The sequence below is a fragment of the Pseudorca crassidens genome, chromosome 3 (genome assembly GCF_039906515.1).
Source record: "Pseudorca crassidens isolate mPseCra1 chromosome 3, mPseCra1.hap1, whole genome shotgun sequence".
NCBI classification, from domain to species: domain Eukaryota; kingdom Metazoa; phylum Chordata; class Mammalia; order Artiodactyla; family Delphinidae; genus Pseudorca; species Pseudorca crassidens.
In genome coordinates this window covers 122,903,013-122,926,545 of record NC_090298.1, presented here as the reverse complement: position 1 = coordinate 122,926,545, position 23,533 = coordinate 122,903,013, and the positions used below count along the sequence as shown (strand labels likewise).

Sequence of the window (23,533 nt, the reverse complement as noted above, 5' to 3'; positions counted from 1 at the left end):
ACCTTGGCTATTTTTTCAATGTACTGTTTGAAAAGGTCTTCTCTCATTGATGAACTATCCACTGCTTTGTAACGTGGATCACTTTCTACTTTGTCTTTTACTTTGCTCCATCGAGACTGACTGTCCAAGTGATGATTAGATAATAGTTCAAAGAAATCTGATTTTATCTGTATTTCAAAACAGGTGTGAGGTGGGAGGAAAACAATATGCCGTAAGAAATTCCTCATATATAAATGTTTACAACTAGAAAAAAAGTTCACTTACCTTAAAGATGAGAATAACTTTTTTAATGCAGTTAGAGCAGAATTTTAGTAAAAAAGAATATCAGAATTGCTCTTTTATGAGAAATATAAAAATCAATACACATATAGGCTCTCATTTAAAATCTACCAAATTCAAAATAAATCATATCCTTCAATGAAATTATTCAAATATAGAAATAACTTTTTTAGGTTGTTTATAACTTCTGATCTCAGAACTGTCATGTTTTTATGAAGAATATGAATTTGCCATAAGATTCAGGCTTATGAACTAATGGCAAAAATACTTTAACATCAAGATAGCAAGAATATTTTAAAGAGCAGATGAATAAAACTGTTTGTTAAAATTAATAGGGGAATTTAGAAACAGTTGAGCACAAAGAGCAAGTTTTATTCATTACAAATCTGAAACTATACTGTCAAATGTGTAAAAACAAACAAAAAATAAACTTTTATATTTTGGTTTTAAAAAAGAGCAATGTTTTTACCTTTATATATAAGAAAATTATAGAATTTCTATGGTCATAATTAGTCATTTCTTAAAAAAACACTATATTCAGATTTCCTGTGCTCTTTAGCCATTAAACATGTATGGCTTCACCAGAATATGTGTCAATGAAATTAACGTTCTTAACAAATCAAGTACCAAGCTAGTAACATTATACTAAAGGTATTAAATAATATTAACCTTTTAGTGTCAACGTATACAATACTTAGAACGTCTCTTCCAAATTCTTAAAACTGGAAAAATTTGTTAGAATTGTTAAAAATTTTACTGTAATAAGAGAAAAATTTTACTTTAATAATATTTTTATAAGAATAAACAAGGCATTTGTCTTTATGCACTTTGAGGACCTCTTCTAAAATTCAGTCTCATTTAAATTATTATGTACTGCTACCAGGGAAGACATCCGAGGTAGCTAAAGTCATTTCAACAGAGGATTCTGACCAGGTCAAGAACCTCTCCTCCCCATAGGAAGTAAACATGCTGCCTTCCTACCTGACCAAGGGAGTGAGAAATCAGAAATGGAATCAGAATTTCTGTGTGGGCACAAAATAAATGAATCATTCCTTCTGCCTATTCCAACTCTCTCACTTCTCGCTGTAACCTCATTTCTCCTAATAGAGGATTAAAAGGGAGGTAGATGTCCTTTCTAGAAAACACTTGTAAGGTTATAAAAAACAGAGCTTCTGCATTAGAGAACTTTTTAAAATATGAGCTATTCAGCTGTGGATTTCTTCACTCACCTAACTTGGCTCTTGACTGTTAGGATTAATGAGAAATAACTCATAAGCCCAATATTTCTAGATGGCAATAAAGAAACTATACTTGAGGTAGCGATGTAACACAACTTTTCTGTTCATCTGTCTAACTTTGTATCTGACACAATGAACACCAAATTCCCAGATGCATGGGATAACTAGAAGGCAAAATTTACGTTAAATAAAACATGTAAGCTGCATCAAATAGGAATCTTTCTAAGCCATAAGAATTCACATTAACTTAAAAATATTTCAAACATTAGACATGAAGCCTATAAATATCATATAGTTTAAAAAATATATGATGTATAAACAAAGTGAACTTTAAATAAAGTTTAACTTCTTTCACTGTGGATATTACCATGACAGGCTACAAATGGCTTACTGAAGCTTTTTTTTTTTTGAAGCTGCTTTTTATATGAGAAGAATTATTTAACAACTGCATAAATGTCAATTTCCATTAGCAACAATTCAAGGTCCTACTGTCCATATTTTCTTCTCTCCAAAAATGGAAGTACCTTACCAACTAAGCTGTTTAGTTAAAAAGGGAGAAATAGTTTCCTCAGCCAAATGTACTGAAACAAAAATTGCTCAGCAGCTAATTCAAAAGAGAGGGAAGAGAGAAAAATGCCAACTTCATAAGAGGATTAACTCCATTATATGCAACTTCAAATCTGTTGTTCCAAAAAATAAATCATTTGAAACACAATTTAATAAAAATTGGTTATAATAATAAATTATAATCAAATAAACAAAAACTAGAGGGTAGCTACTTTGGTAAACAAAATAATCCAGTAAAACAGCTTTGGGGGCATTTTTTATTAAACTACCAGTGAAAAGCTACATGAAAATGATGATTGCACCCTTTAGCTTGAAAATGCCTACTAAAGGGAAAAAAGGATTTCACCAAAAGTCAATGCCCTTCACAGGTTTTTGACTCAGCAAGTAATTACCTTTAAATTTTTACTATTCAGCTATTGATTCAACTCTCCCAATGTTACAAAGACCAGTTAGGAATCTTAAGAACAAAGAAACTCCAATATACCAGTTTATTATTCAATTACACACAGCTAAAATGCCATTTTTAAAAAACGTACTGCCAATATACTTCATAAGAATAAATACACAGTGAAAGTCATGAAATGATAAAACTTCACTAACCAGATACTTCTCAAAATGTAAGTATAAAAAGTACATTTAAACCTTTATAAAGATTTCTGCTTTCATAAGCTAGTTAGTAATTGATTTTGTATTCTTTAAACTGGCTGAGAAAGTTTTACTTCGGTAATTTCCTTTTTTTTCAATGTAATAGTACAAAGATAAACCTTTAATTTAGAGAATTCAAATTTTACAATCAAAAGAAAGTAAAGCTGAATATATTAAGTTCATTTAGATGTAATGTCTATTTAATTTCTTATTTTAATTAACACATCCTGGGCACAACTCTCATTACTTCATAAGGAAAAAGACTAAAAAAAATGTAATGTACCGGAACTGTGGGAGGCTAAAGTGACCACACAGAGAGATATCAATTCTTTCCTCACTAGAGAATCCCATAATACTTTGCATAGCAGTGATTGACAGCTGTCAAACCAAACTGATTGACAGGCCACACAGCACAAAACTGTAAAGTCTACCCACTTGTTATAAAACAGAATACATAAAATAATTACCAAAAAAAGTGTTCAGAAAAAGAACATTAGTTACAAATGCAAAGAGAAAAACATTCAGTTTGTTTAAAAGCAATCATACAGTATCAATCATTTATTTACTTGGTTTTCTTTAAAAAAAATAGGTTCTTACTAAAAGTCAAAAGTAGCAAACAATTCATTGACATGATTCTAATTCAACAGTCAAAATGTTTATGCAGAGCTCAACCTTGCACATTTCCTCTGAGAAGCATAATCATTTACCAAAGACAGTCAACAGTGAAATAATTCTCGAAAAATCTACCTTGAAGCATAATAAATCAGATAATCAGGAAATTTCAGTTATTTCTGACAAAAGTTATTTCACCTAATACTGTTGCTATTTTCAATGAAAGAGGCTTCCTCCCAATAAGATTGGTGTTACTTCCATAACAACATTTCTTAATAGAATCTGTAATATTTTAACTTTCTAGAATAAGAGGCAATTTTAAATGTCAAGAATGATAAAGCTTCAGAGGTTCTTTTTCTCTATTCACAAAGCACACAGGGTCACTAAGGACAGTGGCTGCATGTTTTGATGGTTTACGCACCACTGGTGCCACCTCCCTACCAGTCTGCCTCCTCAGTGGTGAGCTCCTCTCCACTCCTGACACCACTGTCAAATGACATTTGGAATTCATTAATCTTTAATAGCTGACCTTTAATTCTGATAAGCAATAATTCATATGTAAGCTATGTTTACTAAAAGATTAGAAAGTCACCAAAATGCTATCTTTTAGAGGGCAAAAAATATAAAGAAGCTTTTTGAAAAAGTTAAATGTTACTACCTATAAAGAACCTTGAAATCTTAGCAGGTAGGCACCAGTGAACAGATAGGCCTAATAACCACTTCTGGGTTTACTGGGCATCCTAGTATTAATAAAATTTAAGAAAATCTATGCAGCTTAGTGACACTACTAAAATGTATGCATTACTGAAGTGAAGTGATAATATAAACAACTGTAAAAGTTAACTTAAAAAGCTAAACAATAAATGTGGGTCCTGTTATGTATGCCCATGAATGAGATTAGAAACGCAGCCCCAGTTCAATTCCTTCCCATTCACACTCCCATCAATCACACCACTGGAACTAAAACCATCTTACCTTCTCACCTCTGGTCTTCGAATCTTCTTTCTCTTTTTTCCTTGCAGCTGCCACAAATTCATTAAACAAGGCTTCTCGATCTTTCATCTTTTCAATTGCTTTGAATCTTGAATCTTTAGCATGCTTGGCTGCAAATTCACTAAAAGTAGCTCTGTAACAAAATGGCAAGTGTGCTAACTTTGGTAGAGCTTTTTCTACTTGTAGAAAGGTATAGCAGACGATACCATCTTCCCAGTAAGAATATGTGCCAACAAGACAATGAGTCCCAAATCTGCCTACAGAAAGGAGTGAAAGGGCTAAAGAGTGAAAATGTGGTTAGAGATCTGTATACTATCAGCATAGTGTTAGGGGGATAGACATCTGAGAGCAAAGAATTTGTGTACTTCAAGAGACTTCAAGAGTCCATCTATTTCCACCCTAAGATGAGGCTGAATTCTTGCTTCCATCCATGGTGGAGTAACTCTTATTGAATTAGCTCTCCTTCCATAAGCAACTATAAATCCAGACAAAATATATGAGGCAACTGATTTCAAGCAGTGGACAACAGGTAGAGTAAGACTGAGGTAAGAAGCCCCGTGGCACTGTGCCTCAGGACAATTTTCCAAAATGCAAAGAGGTAGAGTCCAAGCAGAGTACAGTGGTCCCAATGAGCTAGAAGCAGCAGAGATCAGAGTTTCGGTGCTAAAATGGCAGAGGAATAAGCTATAGAAAGAGGGTACTACCCCAGAAGAATACCATTTCGAAATCTCTCATGAATAAGTAGATAGCCAAGGCCAAGCTATAAAACAGCAGAAAGACCACTCCCGGTACCAAACTGCTACATGCTTAAGAGCAAAAAAGAGATACCAGACACTGAATAGTGCTGGAAAAAGAACAATATTAAGACAACAAAGCCCACAAAAGATCCACAAAGGAGACAAAGTCGGAAGTTTGACAAAAACTCCTTCCATTTTCTGAGATCCACACTAACAAAGCAGAAACTCAAACCTAAAATTAAAGTGACTGGCCTGCTAAAATAAGAATACACACTCTTGAGAGAAAGATAACAGATTCAAGTCTCTACCTATTATCCACAATTTCCAATATTCAATTAAAAATCACTAAACATACAAAGAAACATGGGCTCCATATGAAAAATTATTTTTAAGCCAATAGAAATTATCCCAGGATGCCCAGATGTTGTTTTAGGTACAGACAAATCCTTTAAAACTATTATAATTGGGCTTCCCTGGTGGCGCAGTGGTTGAGAGTCCGCCTGCCGATGCAGGGGACGCAGGTTCGTGCCCCTGGTCCGGGAGGATCCCACATGCCGTGGAGCGGCTGGGCCTGTGAGCCATGGCCGCTGAGCCTGCGCGTCCGGAGCCTGTGCTCTGCAACGGGAGAGGCCACAACAGTGAGAGGCCCGTGTACCGCAAAAAAAAAAAAAAAAAAAAAAAAAAAAAAAAAACTATTATAATTATATTGGAAGAATTAAAAAATATGTTCAAAGACATGATCTTAATGGATGAACAATTAGGGAGTTCCAGCAGAGATATGGAAAATTAAGGTCTATGAGGGCTAATGAAACTAAGTATTAAAAAATTTCTTCATGAATAAAAGGCATTTATAATGCTTTCACATATTTGAATATATTTCACCTTACATAATAAGAATTCACTCTTATAATAAACACTCCCATATTTAGCACATTTTTAGAGGTGAAAAATAAAGCTTACTTTCCCCTATAAAACTACTTATCTCAATTCAAAAATAGAACACCTCCGCTTAGGTATTAACACAAAGATTAAATTACTACTTTAATTATCAAGAAAAAACTGGCTGGTTAACTTTAGAATTTGGAGTTTAAAACATCAGCTGAAGAATAGGCATACTACTCACTGCTAACATTTGCTATTTTTTTTTTATAAATTTATTTATTTATTTTTGGCTGTGTTGGCTGCTGTGCGCGGGCTTTCTCTAGTTTTGGCAAGCAGGGGGGCTACTCTTCGTTGCGGTGCACGGGCTTCCCACTGCGGTGGCTTCCCCTGTTGCGGAGCACAGGCTCTAGGCACACGGGCCTCAGTAGTTGCGGCACGTGGGCTCAGTAGTTGTGGCCCGCGGGCTCCAGAGCGCAGGCTCAGCAGTTGTGGCACACGGGCCCAGCCGCTCCGCAGCATGTGGAATCCTCCCGGACCAGGGCTTGAACCCGTGTCCCCTGCACTAGCAGGTGGACTCTCAACCACAGCGCCACCGGGGAAGCCCTAACATTTGCTATTTTTAAGCTTTGCTAACCAAAGCCAGATTCTAACAATCTTTTTATATGCAACTGGTATTAACTCAAAATTTTTAACAAAAGGATACATTGCAAAACTGGGTATGTAACCACACATACACATACAATGGATATGTAACCATAATAAAATTATATGGTAAAATAAAAATGCATACCCCAGAAAAGGGATAATATGTAGTCCATTAAACCTATTTTCTTTTCATGATAAATTAAGTATACCTTGCTTTATAATTTTAAGACAAAAAAAGCAATTATTACTATGATTAAATAAACTTTTTAAAATGTAAAATCAATGTATAAAAGTGAGAATTCAATTATTTTATACATACTTATATTATTCAGAATAGGTTAAAAAATATGTAAAATATATCTATTTTTTTTACCAGAAGAGACTAAAATGAAGTTTTAGCATTAGATTCCCATACAGATGTTTTCATATGACTCATCTTTTAATTCCAAAAATGCTATTTTATAACAGACAAGGTAGAGAATCTTTTGCAGGAAAAAAGTGAGGTGGATAGTTGGTTGGTGGTAGGGGATGGGAAAGAGTATAGTGACTCGCAGTTGACCATAGGAGGTATACCTGAAATTTCCATTGGAAAAGAAAAAAGAAATAGAAGAAACAGGCACTAAAGTTAGGTAATTCTCCCCAGCCATTCCTTCTCTTGGAATAAACTCCAGTGCTTTATATCTATGAACTGTACTGAAGAACAGTTAGTGGTCTTTTCCCAATTCAAAGTAGCTCTATGGACGGTATTTTCTCAACTTTAAGTTTTTCCTCTTTGTTTTCTACTACTTACTAAAGTTGGTCCTAATCTCTATGCTAGTATTAAAATGCATCAACTTAGCAATACAGCACAATGTCCCAAGTGCTAAGACTTCCAGTTATGTGCCTGATGGTTTTACTTTCTGAAATAACCTGCATAGTAAAGATCACTTCAACAATTCTATCTGCCCCGTAAGAATATCAGTAGGGTACTGTGATACAGCAAGACTTAATTTGTCAAATCCACAAAAGAGAAATCTCATTGGAGTCTCAATTATTCCCAGACCCATAAAGGGTTTTTATAGATATATTTTGCTGAATCATTTGAAAATAACCTGTAGACATCATGAGACTCCATCTATAAACATTTCAGCATACATCTCCTGAGGCTAAATACTTTTTCTTCCATAACCACAATATCCAAGAAAATTACTAATCTCTAATATTATATAATACCAATTCATGTTCCAAGTTCCTCAACTGCCTTCCAAAACGTCTTTTATAACCCAGTCGCAATTGCATTGACCCATGAACTTACCCTTTTGATTAAGAAAAAGCCCAAGACCCCCTGGAAAGTCTGAAACTCTGTTAACCTCTGAAGAATATTACATTCTTTATGGTCACAAATACTCAGCTTGCTTTTATGAAATCTGTATTAATAACACCATTAAGTTTCCCTTCATTTTTCAAATATACACTTCTGAAAAAGTGTACCAAATACACTTTTCCAAACAACAATACTCTTCCCTGTCTCCACTGACAAAAGTAACTGTTTAAACAAGATAAACTTTTATAAAAAGTGCCATTTAACCCAGAGACTCCATGATTCTACCCCATAGTTTTAGAGATTCTCCATGTTCTTGTATACTCAAAGCAACTTAATATCTCTACAAGAAAGTGATTCTCCCTGTCTTGACTATTCTGTGTAATACTGGAACCCAGCTGAAATCCCACATTCACTCAGGGAAGTTACCTAATTTGCATATATCTTACTTTCCTTATCTGTAAAATAGGTAGGATATGAGCACCTGAATCACACTGGTTGTTTTGAAGACTGAATGAGATAATATACATACACATATGCATGTACTTTAACTGCATATATGTGTAAGTTCATACATCTATCTAAAATATCCAATAACTGATGCCATTATTATTATAATGCTAATAAGCACATAAGTTTAAAATGTCTCCTTTTCTTTAGCCCTTTACATATATTCAATATATATTAACAATTAAATGAAAATGTCAGACAAGACAATAATCTAGACACTTCGAAATTTTTGAAATGAAAGGTCCTTCACCACTTCAATTCAATCAAAATAATGTTCCCACTCTGCAATTCATTATGTGTAAAACTTAAAGAAGACAGGGACAGATTTTTAATCATTTACCAGTTTCCAGAGAAGGAAACTTATTCTCAGAGGGAAGCTTTTAAAACAAAGGTACCCTTTCTTGAAAACCAATGCTTCACTGAGCACCAGGGATTCCCTCCAAAGAACGAAGATTCTTAGAAAGGCAGAAACCAATAATGAAACAAGAAGTTCTTCATGTCCAGAAGTCCAAAAGATGTGTGTGTGTGTGTGCGCGCATGTGTGTACACACACATATATATATTCAACTGATCTAGGAGAAAATATATACATACTTCGATATTTGATAGTAATAAACCATATACCTTGGATTAAATTTTGCTTCTTCCATCATTTTTTTGAAATCTTCCTTGGCTTGCATTATTTTGTTTTTCTTTTCCCTGCGTTCTTCCTCTGCCCTGGTCTTTACATACTGATCAAATACCTATTACAAAAATAAACCAATTTGACAAGTTAGTCTTTCATATAGGTAATCTAAATACCAAAGTGTAGAATCTTTGCTTCTCTTTTTTTTTTTTTTTTTTTTGGCGGTATGTGGGCCTCTCACCGCTGTGGCCCCTCCCACTGCAGAGCACAGGCTCCGGACACGCAGACTCAGTGGCCACACGGGCCACAGGCCCAGCCGCTCCACAGCATGTGGGATCCTCCGGGACCGGGGCACGAACCCGCGCCCCCTGCATCGGCAGGCAGATTCCCAACCACTGCGCCACCAGGGAAGCCCCCGCTTCTCTTTAAGACATAATTATTTTCACCCAGAATGTAATCTTGCTTTACACATATTCTATATATTTTTTCCCACTTAATAATGTATAGTCAAGATGATGAACTTTTGAAGTCACAAACCAGTAAGAACAGAGAAATGTGGAAAAAAGAAAACAGCAACTCTGGAAGCTGAAAAGCACATGGAGAGGTGATAAAGGATTTGGCAGACACAAGAAAGCTGGCCCTAAACCAGCAGTCAAGAAAACAAAGTAACCAATTTTGTAAATTAGAGAATCCTCAAACAGCTCCAGAATTGATAGCACCAGATACCCATGAAGTGAGGATAGGGTAATGCTACAATAAAGCTTTTTAAGAAGCAGTTTAACCACTAGATCCTCGTTGCCAACTTTATGTATCTGGGGCACTGCCACTCCTGAAACTCAGTAAGGCAACGGGTTATTCTCTAGAGTAAGGGTTACCAAATCGCAATCTGCTAGCCAAATCTGGCCGGTTGCCTCTTTCTTTACAGCACAAGAATAGTTTTGATATTTTTATATGGTTGGGGAAAGTAAGAGAAAACTTCATGATACACGAAAATTAAATGAAATTTAAATTTCAGTGTCCATGAAGCTTTATTTGAACACAGTCATGTTCATTCCTTTACATAAATCTGTGGGTCTTCTCACACTACAACAGTAGAGTTACACAATCATGACGGAGACCACGTGGCCCACAAAACCTAAGATATTTATTATCTAACCCTTTATGTTAAAAATTTGCTGACCCTTGTTCTAAAAGGCAAAATACTCTCTCTGGTCTGGGGGAACATAAATTAAGAATGAGGCGTACCAGATTGAGAAAACAGGGAATTAAGCAGTTACTTACCACATATCAAGACACAGTTCTTTCAGAACCAATGCAGCAAGAGCAAGGAGACTAAAAGTCCTTATCCAGGATCTAACCAGCCTAAAAATTACTTGCTCTGCAGGATCGCAACAAACTAGCCTAAATCACCTTACAGCGGGGTGGCTGGCGGGGGGGGGGGTTCAACCTCAGCACTTTTGACATTTTGGACCAGATCATGTCCAGCAGCATCGCTGGCCAAAAGATGCCAGCAGCACTCCCTCAGTTGTGACAAACAAAAATGTCCCCTAGGGCAAAAATGCCCTGGTTGAGAACCACTGTTCTACAGTAAAGTCAACAATCATGAGAGACCACCAGATGCTAAGAGTGCCCAAATAGCACCTTAGTGCCTTGTTCTTAATCATCAGCAGTTAGGGTCCACAAAAACATCTAAGGATACTCTCCAACATGAAAAAAGAGACCAAGACAGAAAAAACTTAGGGGAAAGAGAGACTATACAGGAAAATGAAAAATAAGAAAAAAATCCTAAACTATATCATAAAATTAAGACATTGCAACCATGAAACAAGAAAACTCAACAAAAAAAGAACTCCTAAAGCATGACAAAGAAAATAAAAATCTAACTGAAGGGTTATTAGACAATAAAGTTGAGAAAATCATCCAGAAAGTTTTTTAAAAAGACAGAGATAGAAAACAAGAGAGAAAAGATACGAAACTCTGAGGACCAGCCCAGAGCACAAATGCTCTGGCCGAGAATGGAAAAATAAAGCAGCTGGAAGGAAATCAAAAAAGCAATGCAAGAAAATCTAAGAACTGAAAGATAAAAGTTTCTACATTGGAAGGGCCACCAAGTGCCTAGCACAAAGGGCCCTTCCACCAGCCATACACAATCACCATGAAATTTCAGAACACTGAAGACTAACAGAAGATCCTACATGTTACAGAAAAAATAAGGTCCACATACAAGGGAACAAGTAATAAACAGAAGTTCCAAAAATAAGTGAAAACTATATGCAGAGCAATGCCTTCAAAATCCTGAAGGAACAAGATTTCCAACTTCAAATTCCTTAGCAAGCCAAACAATTCCAAATAAGGGTACAATAAAAGTGTTTTCAAATATATAAGGCCTCAAAAATTTATTTCCCATGTACATTCTCTCAGGAAGCTACTACAGAGATAGAATGCATTAAAAGAGAGTAAACCAAGAAAGAAACGACATACAATGCAGGAGACAGGTAAACTTCCCCCTCCACAAAAAAAGAGAGATGAAGGAAATCCCCAGGATGATGATCAAGAGCTGTCATCCTCAAAAATGACAGCTGTACATCAGGTGTTGAGGGCAACCAGTCCAGACTGAAGAAAGTCAGAAGGCTCTGAAAGAAATGTCTTCTGGAAGATAAAACACTCTAATATTTTTCCAAACATATCTTAAAGAACTCTGTGGCTCCTTAAAAATGTGCATGCACGTCTTAGAAAAAGGTAAAACAGAAGAAGTTTTTTTTTTTTTAATACTTAAGACCTTGGGTTCGATCCCTGATCAGGGAACTAGATCCCACACGCATGCCACAACTAAGGAGCCTCCCTGCCACAACAAAGACCCAGCGCAACCAAACAAACAAATAAATAAATAAATACTTAAACACTTCAGACCTCTTTCCAGGTAAGTTCATATATATCCACAAATCTTTAAAAGCTATATAGAAATATATACAATTATCTCAGCAGTCCCCTGCTAGGCATGTAGGTCATTTTCAAAACCTTCTAAATATAGCACTGTAGTAGCTCATGAAAGTATCTGCAGGCTAACAGAAGTGGGGAAGAGTGTTGTTTCCAACCCCTCTCCTATCTCAGTATATAGTTCTTACTTGTAAAAGTACTAAATTATAAATAAAAGCCAAGTGAATTTATATTAAGTTTCCTTTCAGAAGCTGGAAAAAACTTCATATCCTCTCCTCTAGGATATCCCACACCAAGGTTAGGATTCACTCTCTGAGATGAACATCTCATAGAAAATTAGAAATTCTGGTATGCTTCCAAGTTTCTCCTAATTATTTGTGCCATGCCTCCCAATACAATCGGCTTTACGTTCCCTCATTCCTTACACTCCCGTTTTAAAAAAAGATTTCTACTCAAAAAGTATGAGAACCTTTGAGTTTTTATTTAAAACAGAATAATGCTTGATACTTTTTCTCTTTTTAACTGTAACTCTATTAAGGAGTTAATAATACCACCAGCTTATAAAATGCCTTCAAAATTAAAAAAGAATTTTAGTTCTCAATATGCACTTGTAATTTAACTCAGAAACTGCAACACTCAGTGCCATGAAGAGTAAAAGTCATAAAAGTTTTAAAGTTAAGTCTTCAGGGATATTCAGGTTAAAGCACTGTTCCAGGCACCACATACAGAGCAATCAACAAAACAAAGTTCCTGCCCTCTGTGGTAGGAAAAGACAGATGGTTAAGATAATTTTAGATAGAATTCTGAGTGCTACAAAGAAAGTAAAGAAGGCAAAGAGACAGGTTAATCAGAAGGCACCTGGTCAAGTATCTGAATGTAATGATTTAGTCAGCTATGCAAGCACCTAGGGGAAGAACATTCCAGGAAAAGGGACTAATAAGTACGAGAATATGCCTGTATTGGCCAAGGCATATCAAGGCCAGCGTGGCTAGAATAAATGAACATAAAAAAAGAGGCTTGAGAAGTATGCAGACATGAGTGTATGTAGAATCTTATAGGTCATGAAAAAGAGTTTCAATTTTATCCTAAATGAAATAGTATGCAATGCACATTTTTTAAGCAAGGGAACAGTGCCTTAATTTGTCAAACTTTAAAATTAGTCTGGCTGCTGTGTGGAAAAAGAACTTGACTACAGAGGAGAGCAAGAATGGAAGGAGCCAAGGAGATCAATTAGGGGCCACACAGATGACCATGGTACCTTGAATTAGGGTATAGCAAGGGAAATGGTAAATAAGAGGTAAATAAATGGTAAATAATTTAGAAAAGGTTGTGGAGGTAGATTTTGCTGATAAGACTTGAAATGCACAGTGGGGAAAAGTAAAGAATCAAGCTAATTTATAGGTTTTGATAGGGCCATCAACTGAGGTGAAAATGAGACCATCACAAATAGTTTAAAATAAAAAAGACTACAGTGCATGAAACACAGATGCAAGTACATATGGAAAGTCATGTCTTCCTATTATGAGTCTAAAATACATGTTTGGTACACTGTAAATTTCATCTCTTCATAAAATGTCTATGATTAGACCTACATGCATAATGGTACAAACTGTGCAGAGAATTATTACAACCATTAAACTATAAATACGGAAGATGGACACTACTTCTACCAAATGAAATTGTGTAGCTCAACAGCACTATAGCAAGTGGTTCGACATACTCACCATTTTACAGAAATGACTGTCAGGGTGGTCCAGGTAATTCAGGAATTATATAAGTTGGAAGTGTGCAACACTTTAGAGGAAGCAGCAATCACTATGAGATGGTATGTGTCACTGAATCATCGTGGAAATAAATGGCAGCTCAGTAACAAGTTAACTCTAGTTCTTATAATTCTTATTAGTTCAGTAGAGACCTTGAAGCGTCCATTATTACTCTAAGTTTACGATGAAAAGACATTTTAACAGTTGCCACTTAATAGATGTGGAATTTGTGTGGGTAGCATGTGTGAGGTAAAAACACGCTGAGTCTTGTCTATCTACAATACAGACACATATATATGTATATGTATATTAGCACATTAACAGTTGGGAAGGGTCAAGTGTTCAACAATGGGCCTATCAGCTGGAAATGATTGGAGGTAGGTTTTATTCCTTTTTACTCATCTGTATTTTGCTATTTTTCTACATTAAATTTGCATCATTTGACCAGTAAAAACTAAGTTAATAAATGCATGTGAAATGACCCTGAAACCTTGGTATAACATCAGTATGTATGAAGCATAAGGACAAAATGCGCATGAGGCAAAGCCATGTCCACAATGGCAAAAGAATCCAAGTATTTCTGAGGCAGAAATGTCCACACAAAGGATCACTATGTTCTAAGGTATGAAACTGTTCTTAAAGTACTATGTTAGAAAAATAAAGGATCGTACTTTATTCCTTACAATTTAAAAATTATACTGGGGACTTCCCTGGTGGCGCAGTGGTTAAGAATCCGCCTGCCAATGCAGGGGACACGGGTTTGAGCCCTGGTCCGGGAAGATCCCACATGCCATGGAGCACCGAGGCCCATGCGCCACAACTACTGAGCCTGTGCTCTAGAGCCCACGTGCCACAACTACTGAGCCTGCGTGCCACAACCAGTGAAGCCTGCGTGCCTAGAGCCTGTGCTCCACAACAAGAGAAGCCACCACAATGAGAAGCCGGTGCACTGCAACAAAGACCCAAAACAGCCATAAATAAATAAATAAATTTATATTAATTAATTAATTTAAAAAATTGTGCTGGCAAGGGATATACATTACTTAAATACTGTTATTTTCCTTTTACCTGTTTTCTCTCTTTTGGATTAAGCAATAAGTACCGAGGATCAAAAACTATCTTGTGTAACTCCTTCTCCCATGTTGAAAAAGCAGACACCTTTAAAATAAAAAAATGTATTGCCTCATAATTAAGTTGGCTCTAAAAACAGAAAGGTCATATAATTTTGCTTGAAATCTACAGGACATCTGCTTAAAAAGGACACATAATAAAAGCCATACTGCCGTTTCCATCACTAATAAATGACAAGCAGTGGGAGGCTAGCAATAGCACACTTCCACACTAATTGGCTCTGAACATTTCTATATTATATAGAAATAACACACACTTAATTACTCATTAAAATAACCACTACTGTGTGACATTTTAAAAATCAGTACATCAGAAAAAGCCTTGAAGATCTGCATTTTGATTTCCCAAGCTTGCTCCAACCTTGTGAACAATGTTGGGATTTAAAGTTGAACAATTTTACTTACTCAAATGAATCTGTGAATATAATCAAAAGGTTGAAATCCCTTCTCAATTAAGCTTCATTAACAGTAATATCATAAAGTACCAGTTCTCCTTTAACCAAAAGCCATTCTGTAGATATTAAAAGAATCACATACACCTTACCTATTCCGTGTAGTCCGCCATTCTGTAATGTTAATATTCGTCTTATATTACTCACCAAAATTTAATGACCCAATAAATGTTAAATGTTATTTGTACTTAAAAGGACAGTAAAATGGCATCTAGTTAAACATGATATCATTAGCCAGGAAAAAGGCTGTTTGAAAGAGTACAGTGATTTGACAGGCTTCCCTTATCCGCCCCCCACAACATGAGCACTAACCTTAGATTTGACCTTTTAGCAAGACATATTTATATTACTTATACAAAACAGAAATATCTCCCCCAAAGATTGTTTTCTGACCCCTCTCTCTAGCAGCATGTCCTTGAACTGCTTCATTCGGGCCTCCAGAGGGACAATGGCCCTTTCTCGGGCAGCTTTAATTTCAGCTTCCATGGCAGCTTCTTTCTCTGAATCAATGTCTTTATTATCGTCTCTCCTATAAAAAAGAAAATATAGGCATCAACTAACAAAATATTAATAAGGAATCTTATTAAAATCTTAAAATCACTGGAATATCCAAGACTCACTACTGAGCAGCATATTTTTGGCAAAAAAGAATTATATTGAGGGTTTCAAATAAACTCTAAGGGATAAGCAACTTTCACTAAAATAATAATAATAAAGTTACAATGAGCTTCTAATGATGTTACAGTGGCTGCATTGTTAGGAATGAAAAATACCTTTAATGTGCTGTCTCTTCCTGACACTAGCTGATACACAAAATGAACTACCTTACTTAAAAACAAAAACAAAAAACTTATCTAATATTGCATTAAAACTCTATGTGTTAGAATCAAACAGCACAGAATATAGTTTTTAGTTCTTGAAATTATATAGGAAAAACAATATTTTCCAAAATGTTTTACATTATAAATGCATACAATTTTTAATCTAATAAAAATTGGTATAAGTCTTAGTAATCTCAAATATTTATTTTGAAAATAAAATATCTGCAAACCTGGCCAAGTGGATATGTGAGATATATACCTTACCTACCTGACATTTTTTTTACTCACTTTCTGGGTGATAAGTTGAGATTTAAGTTGAAGGACAGGTCCCAGAGAGCAACATAGGCCCCGGAGTAGTTAGGTGGAATTAGAACTGTTCATCAATGACTAAACTACTTCTTGTTTCTCCAAAAATGCACCTCAGGGCTAAGGGCAACCCTGCTGCTGTACGGTACTCAAGTGAGATTGTAAACATGAAATTGAGTCAACTCTCAAACCTCTGCCCTATGAAGAAGGACCATTCATGTGAATAATCAAAAAAAGTAATTCAGTAACATTCAGGTGTGTTTAAGCAGATCTTCCTTCTTAAATTCGATCTGCTAAGTATAAAAATAAAATTGGTTCATATTTCCTGCATAAACTTAAAGAGAATTAGGAAAACAGAACATCAGGAAATTCAAAAGCATGCTATATAGGAAAATGAAGGTAGCCCAGGAGATGAATGGAACTAATAAGGCCAGCCCACAAATATAGTGAGAGGTAACTGGCAATTTAGGGAATGAATCAAAAATAGAAGATATAGTCCGTGACCTGCAGGAACTTAGCGAGATAGTCTGTGACCTAAGATATGCACAAAACAAACAGGTAAAAGCAATTTGCCAAACAATATACCCTCTTATAATAATTCACTTAAGAACTATTTAAATAAAGAGTTAAAAGACATCCAAGAAATACAACTAATGAAAACAAATAACCTTTATAGAATTATACTAAATGAAAATGTCACAATACAAACTATCACTATCTATCTCAATAAAAGAAATAAAGAAAAACTAAGCCAGGAAAAATAGGCTTTTAGCTTTGTACCTAAATAGAGAAGCTCGGGCAATCCACATAAAGGACTTCTTTGACATTCTCCTGATAAAAGCAGTTAAAAACCTTACAGAGTTGTCTATAAGAACAAACAATTAAAAACAACCTAAAAGTTTAACATTGTAGGAACATCCAAAATTATGGTACATAAACAGAATGAATACAGTCATTTATAATAATTAAGAAAACAAACATCTTATTCTACATTTTTTAAAAAAAGAACACAAATTCAGTTGATTACAACCAATAAAAATACTTATACATTTGGTCAAGAACTAAAAAAGTCAACTGTAAAAATTCAAACAGCTGTTGTTACTGTGGTCAATTGTGAGTGACTCTTTAATATCTTACTTTCTTTAACATTGTTGCCAATAAAGAAAATTTTTTAAAAAAGAACCACCCTTGACAGGGGTTGTCTTACTGATGTCTTTGCCGTAATTTGGCTGCATTCAATCTGTCCTTTTCAGATAAGGACTATGATAAACCAGTCCATAGTAACGTCTTCAAACTTTCCTTTTTGCTGCTAAATAATGGTCCCATGCCTCCCCGGCCCATACACAAACACCTTCTACCCCACCCTTTCACCCCCCATAGTTAGTAACATTCATTTTACCAAGCACTGGTCAAGCTAATACTTCCACTTATACCACTCTCTTTCTCTCAGAGCACTTTCTAATAAGCTTATGGGTTCCCTCCAAGTAATGACCACGGACACAAGGACTAGTGAAGTGACCAGTATATAAAAAGAGAGAGAAATCTGGGTCTACATTTATCAGATTTTTGGAATGGTGTCTGTTGGGGTCTACATTAAGGAGGTAACATTTTTATAAAATTCAGGCATAATGAATGTCTGAAAATAATTTATCAGCTAACTCCTAAAATGTCATTTGACTTCATAATACATATTTAAATAACCAAATCTTTTGCACATCTAGCAACAGAAGGGACACCATTTCTACATCCTGAAGCAAAGCTTTTTAATAACAGGCCTAAAGAGAGCAATCATGACTTCTGTCTCCTAACACACACATTACCTGTCCCAATCATGAACTGACTGCACCTAATCACAGCTTTTAAAAGGTAAAAATCTACCTAAATTACATAAACAGTAAGTATTACTTACTTCCGTTTTTTGGCTTTAACAGGTTCATCTTCATTCATTTCTTCCATTAATTCTTGTTCTTCTTTAACTATAAGAAAATTTAATTAAACTATCAGAATAAAAATAAGCAAGCAGGGGCTTCCCTGGTGGCGCAGTGGTTGAGAGTCCACCTGCCGATGCAGGGGATACGGGTTCGTGCCCTGGTCCGGGAGGATCCCATATGCCACGGAGCGGCTGGGCCCGTGAGCCATAGCCACTGAGTCTGCGTGTTCGGAGCCTGTGCTCCGCAACGGGAGAGGCCATAGCAGTGAGAGGCCCGCGTGCCGCAAAAAATAAAATAAAATAAAATCAGTAAGCAAAAATTTAAATATTTAGGTATGAATCCTTCCACTAACCACTACTGGAACACTGGTGTTAGCAGCATTTTTTTAAAGCTGCAACTTATAGTTCACTCACTTGCGCTCATAGAGAACTGCCACTTTTGGATGGACAGCATTGTCGGGGTTGGGTGCCCTGGCAAAAAAAAACATTTCAAATATTATGAATAGTATATGCACATGGTACACAATCTTTTCTTTTAAAAAATTACTGTTTATATATCTATCTCATAACACTTCTTTATAAAACATTAAACAAAGCATGATAATTCTAAACCTCCTCTATTCATCTTCCCTTTACATTAAATCTTTGATTCATTTTGAAATCTTTATTAACACATGTATTTATCAAATAAATGAATCAAATCCTTGTATCTTCTGCACCGGGTAGATGAAGTTTCACTAATTTGGAAATCACTAGTAAGCAGAAAATGTTAGTACCACGTATACATAATCCACGAAGATTTCTCAATTATTATTAAATGACATACCAGGATTTGTTTCAATTGAATTATTAAATGATTCATTTATCATGCTTCTATACTACACAAGGGGGTTCTTTAAAAACACAACCATATCAATACAATGGCAAATTACCAATAAAACACATGCAATAAAAATATGTACAAATATTTCTATTTATTATATATCATATATACTGAAATGCTATCTGAACATAAAGTAGGTTAAAAGATTATCTCTTAATAAGGTGCAGGAGTCTCCCTAGTCTCAGGAATAAGGCTTACCTTCCCTATATTTCATCAAGTTTAAAAGACCTTTGCATTTTTATTTTACAAAACTTTAGTAAACTTTATTTTAAAAATACTCTGTACAGTTTGATTATTTCAAAATATATATTACTAATCACAAAAGGTGCTAAAAGGCTCACTGAGGAGCATTTTAATAAGCATGGAGCAAGCATGAGCAGTACCTACATATCTTGGACTGACAACCCTGAAAAGGACAAGAAGTTAAAAAAATATATATAATATTTTACAAAACATAATTTTACCCAAATTCTCTATTTTTTAAATTATTGAACTCAACCTAGAAGAGCAGTCTATTTTCCATTTCTCAAATATTCCTTTTCTTATATTCCTTGAAAACAGAGAGGATTTCTAAGTTGCCTCACATTTTCCATAAAAATATTAAAAGAATATTAAAATTAGAGGGTAACTCCTAATTTAAAACTTACTTAGTTTCTTCACTTCTTCCATTCCTTTTTTATGAGGGGGCTCCTGAATAATTTTGTCAACATCCGCCCTTCCAATCAGATCATCAGGTCGGTCCCACATAGAAAGACGGGTGGTAGGATTATAAAAGAAGACCCTCTCATCACCAGTCCAAACAACACACCTATGAATTGATTCAAACATTATTTTCTTATGTTATGGAACATTATTTTATAGTTAGGTCTTTTACTACCATCCAACCAGAAGGGGAGGTGGTGGTGGGGAAGGACACACTAATATTATTAGTTACTTATAGAGAGCAAAATATGATTTTTAGAACAGAACAGAGCTGACTGGCTATGGGTAAAATAGCAGCTCAACATACTTATGGAGAAAACCAGGAAAAGCAAAGCAATTTGTGATCAGAATTTAGAGTGCTCAGGAACTTAAGTCTGGCACACTCAATTTTAACCTATCACAAAAGATGAATTTACTAGCGAAAAATAATGCTATTAAGCAGTTCTGAAGCTGAAGAACAGACCATGGCACCCTACGTATTACATAATACTTCTTAATGTTTCTTACCAAACCAGATTACAAACTCAAATGCAATCATTTATGAAGGCTTTAATATCTGACTATATCAAATATTAAAAAAGAAAGAGAAGTCCCTATCGTGTATGGCACTGTAGCCCACTACAGCCCACTGTTCCTATTAATTACAACTAGAAACTCAGCAACAACATAGAAAAGACAAGTACATGAGAACTCTGTAAGGTTTTTTTAAAAAAATAAACAGACATATGGAGTCAAAATTTAGAGAAGCAAGGGTATAAATTTCCCATCCTCTCTCAAACCTCTGCCCTGAGGTGGCCCCTAGTTGCACAGTGATAGTAGCACAGGCAGCTAAAACTCTAAGAGAAACCAGGTCTTTATGACCAGATAATCAAAAGTTAATCCACAGCTGCCATCAAGGTGACCTAGATGTTGAAATTATCAAAGCTTCTATTGTTGAAATAATCAAAGACTTTACAGCAGCAGTTAGAAAAACAAAAACAAAGATAAGCAAAAACTTGAAATGAATGAAGACAGAAGTTCTCAGCAGAGAAACTGTGAAAAAAAAGAATGAGGAGTGTCTCAGAAACCTATGGGACTGTATCAAAATGCCTAACAGACACGTCTTTGGGATCCCAGAAGAAGAGACTATTGGGGCGGAAAAAATTTGAAGACAAAATGGCTCCCAAAAATCTCCAAATTTGGTAAAAGACATAAATACTAAGGAAGCTCAGTGAACCCCAAACAGGATAAACTTCCAGAAAATCATTTTTAGACACACATAATCAAACAGGTGAAAATCAAATAGAAAAATCCTTGATAGCAGCTAAGAAAAATATGGCACAAAACAAACAGGGAAAAAAGTCCAATGATCGTGAATTAATTACCAGAAATCAGAGGCAAAAATACAGTAAAACAACATCCTTAAAGCCCTGGAAAAAGGAAATGCAAACCTAGAACTCCATATACAGCAAAAATATCCTTCAGGAACAAGGGAAAAGAAGACATTCCCCAATGAAGGGAAACTAAGAGATTTCATCTCCATCAGAATTGCCCTATAAGAAAGTTTTTCTGAAAGGAAATGATTCTTCAAAAAAAAAAAAAACACAACCCCTGGATCTTTAGTAATGAAGGGAAAACAACAGAAATGGTAAATATCAAAGATATTTTTTCCTCTTAAGTTCTTCAAAATATGTATGAAAAATTACTCAAAACGAACCTATATGGTAGCAAGGTTTCCATATTTTATGTGAAGTGGTACAATAATAACTCTAAGTAGGCTATAATGGTTAGGTATGTATACTGTAATCCCTAGAACAACAAAAGTTAATGCAAAGAGATATCACCAGAAAGCCAACAGATAAATTATTAAATGGAATGTTGGAAAATGTTCAAATAATTCAAATGCAAGTAGTAAAGGGGGAACACAGGAACAAAAATAAAGAAGACAGAAAAAATAATAGATCTAAATCCAACCAAAAGTTACATTCATGTGGTTGTTCTTTCTGTTTATTTTTCTCAGCCTTCTCAAATGTTTCTTCTTGTTCTTGACTATGTACCAAGCAGAGCCTGTTCACCTTTTTACTATTTCTAATGTGGCTTTAAATTCTGTTATTATATTCTGTTATTTCTGATTTCATATTTCTCTTTCATTTATTTCATGAATTGCATCAGAATTGACAGTGAATAAAAACACAAGACACTACTATAAGCTGTCTTAAGAGACAAACTTTAAACATAAAATCATAGAAAGGGTGAAAGTAAATGGATGGAAAAAGATGCACACAACATTAAGGCAGGCATGGCTATTTTAATAACAGATGAAGACAAAGGGTATTATGAGATAAATAGGGTCATTTCATAATGATAAAAAAAAGACAATCAGGAACACATAACAACTGTAAAATGTATATAAGCCTATTTACAGAGCTTAAAAATAGATGAAGAACGGACCAATTAGAGAGGAATACGCAATCCCACTATTGTAAAAGATTAATAGAACTCTCTCTCAACAACTGACAGACAAACCAAACCCCAAAACTAAGAGTACTAAAGGCCATCTGCTGAACAATAAAAAAAAAAGACAGTGAATTTTAAAGTATCAAAACCAAAGAAAATGCATTCTTTGACCACAATTAAATCAGTAACAGTGAAATATCTAGAAAAACCCCAAATTAAGGAAATGAAATGACAGACTTCTAAATAATACATGAGTCAAAGACAAAATCAAAAAGTAAATTTCATAATAGTAAGAACTGAATGGTAACGAAAATACAACATATCAAAATCTGTAGAGTGGTGCTAAAGTAGTGCTTAAAAGGAAACTATGTTAAGCTTTAAATGATTATATTAGAAAAGAACTAATACTAATGACCTAAGAGGACATCATAAGAAGCTAGAAAAAGCATAAAGTAAACCCAAAGTAATTACAAAAAAGGAAATAAGAGCGGGAAAAGGGGGGAGGGGCCCAACCACCCCAAAGCTGGTGGTCTTTACGAAAGACCACAAAATTGGCAAACCTCTGGTTTGACTGATCCAAAAAAAAGAACACATCACCACTATGTGGAAAGAAAAAGGCGTTATCACCACAGATCATAGACATTAAAGGATATTAAGAGAATAATTAAGAACAAAGACATTTAAAGGATATTAAGAGGGGACTTCCCTGATAGTCCAGTGGTAAAGAATCTGCCTTCCAATGCAGGGGACACAAGATGGATCCCTGGTCGGGGAACTAAGATCCCACATGCTGTGGGGCAACTGAGCCTGCATGGTGCAACTACAGAGAGAAAACCTGCTAGCCACAACCAGAGAGAAGCCCATGTGCCACAAGGAAGACCCAATGCAGCCAAAAGAAAAAATAAAGAAAATATTTTAAAAAATAAAGGATATTAAGAGAATAACTAGAACAAATTCAACCTAGATAAAATAAGCAAATTTCTTGAAAAACTTACCAAAGCTGACAGAAGAAACAACAAAAATAACTGAATAGTTCTATAACTATTAAAGAAGTTTAATTTGTTATCAAAAACCTTCCCCTGCAAAAAAATTCTGATCGCAGAAGGTTTACTTGTTAATTCTATAAAACCTTAAGGAAAA

The 23,533-nt window shown here is 35.1% G+C and overlaps 1 protein-coding gene across 11 annotated transcripts in view; it reads right to left on the bottom strand.

The window, feature by feature from the left end:
- Nucleotides 1-23,533, bottom strand: part of TCERG1 (transcription elongation regulator 1) — a 60,131-nt gene that overhangs the window by 7,046 nt on the left and 29,552 nt on the right. For 7 of the 11 annotated variants that reach the window (XR_010942166.1, XM_067732153.1, XM_067732155.1 and 4 more), the window contains 9 exons: nt 19,903-20,063; nt 18,787-18,843; nt 18,352-18,418; nt 17,223-17,273; nt 15,709-15,844; nt 14,802-14,891; nt 9,033-9,151; nt 4,317-4,467; nt 3-167 (listed from right to left, as the gene is read on the bottom strand). Coding sequence is in view for 10 of the 11 variants with exons in the window: in XM_067732153.1 (XP_067588254.1) it covers nt 3-167; nt 4,317-4,467; nt 9,033-9,151; nt 14,802-14,891; nt 15,709-15,844; nt 17,223-17,273; nt 18,352-18,418; nt 18,787-18,843; nt 19,903-20,063 (997 nt within the window). In the remaining variant the exon portion in view is untranslated. The remainder of the gene's footprint in view (nt 1-2; nt 168-4,316; nt 4,468-9,032; nt 9,152-14,801; nt 14,892-15,708; nt 15,845-17,222; nt 17,274-18,351; nt 18,419-18,786; nt 18,844-19,902; nt 20,064-23,533) is intronic. The other 4 variants (XM_067732154.1, XM_067732157.1, XM_067732159.1 and 1 more) reach the window with 1 other exon arrangement.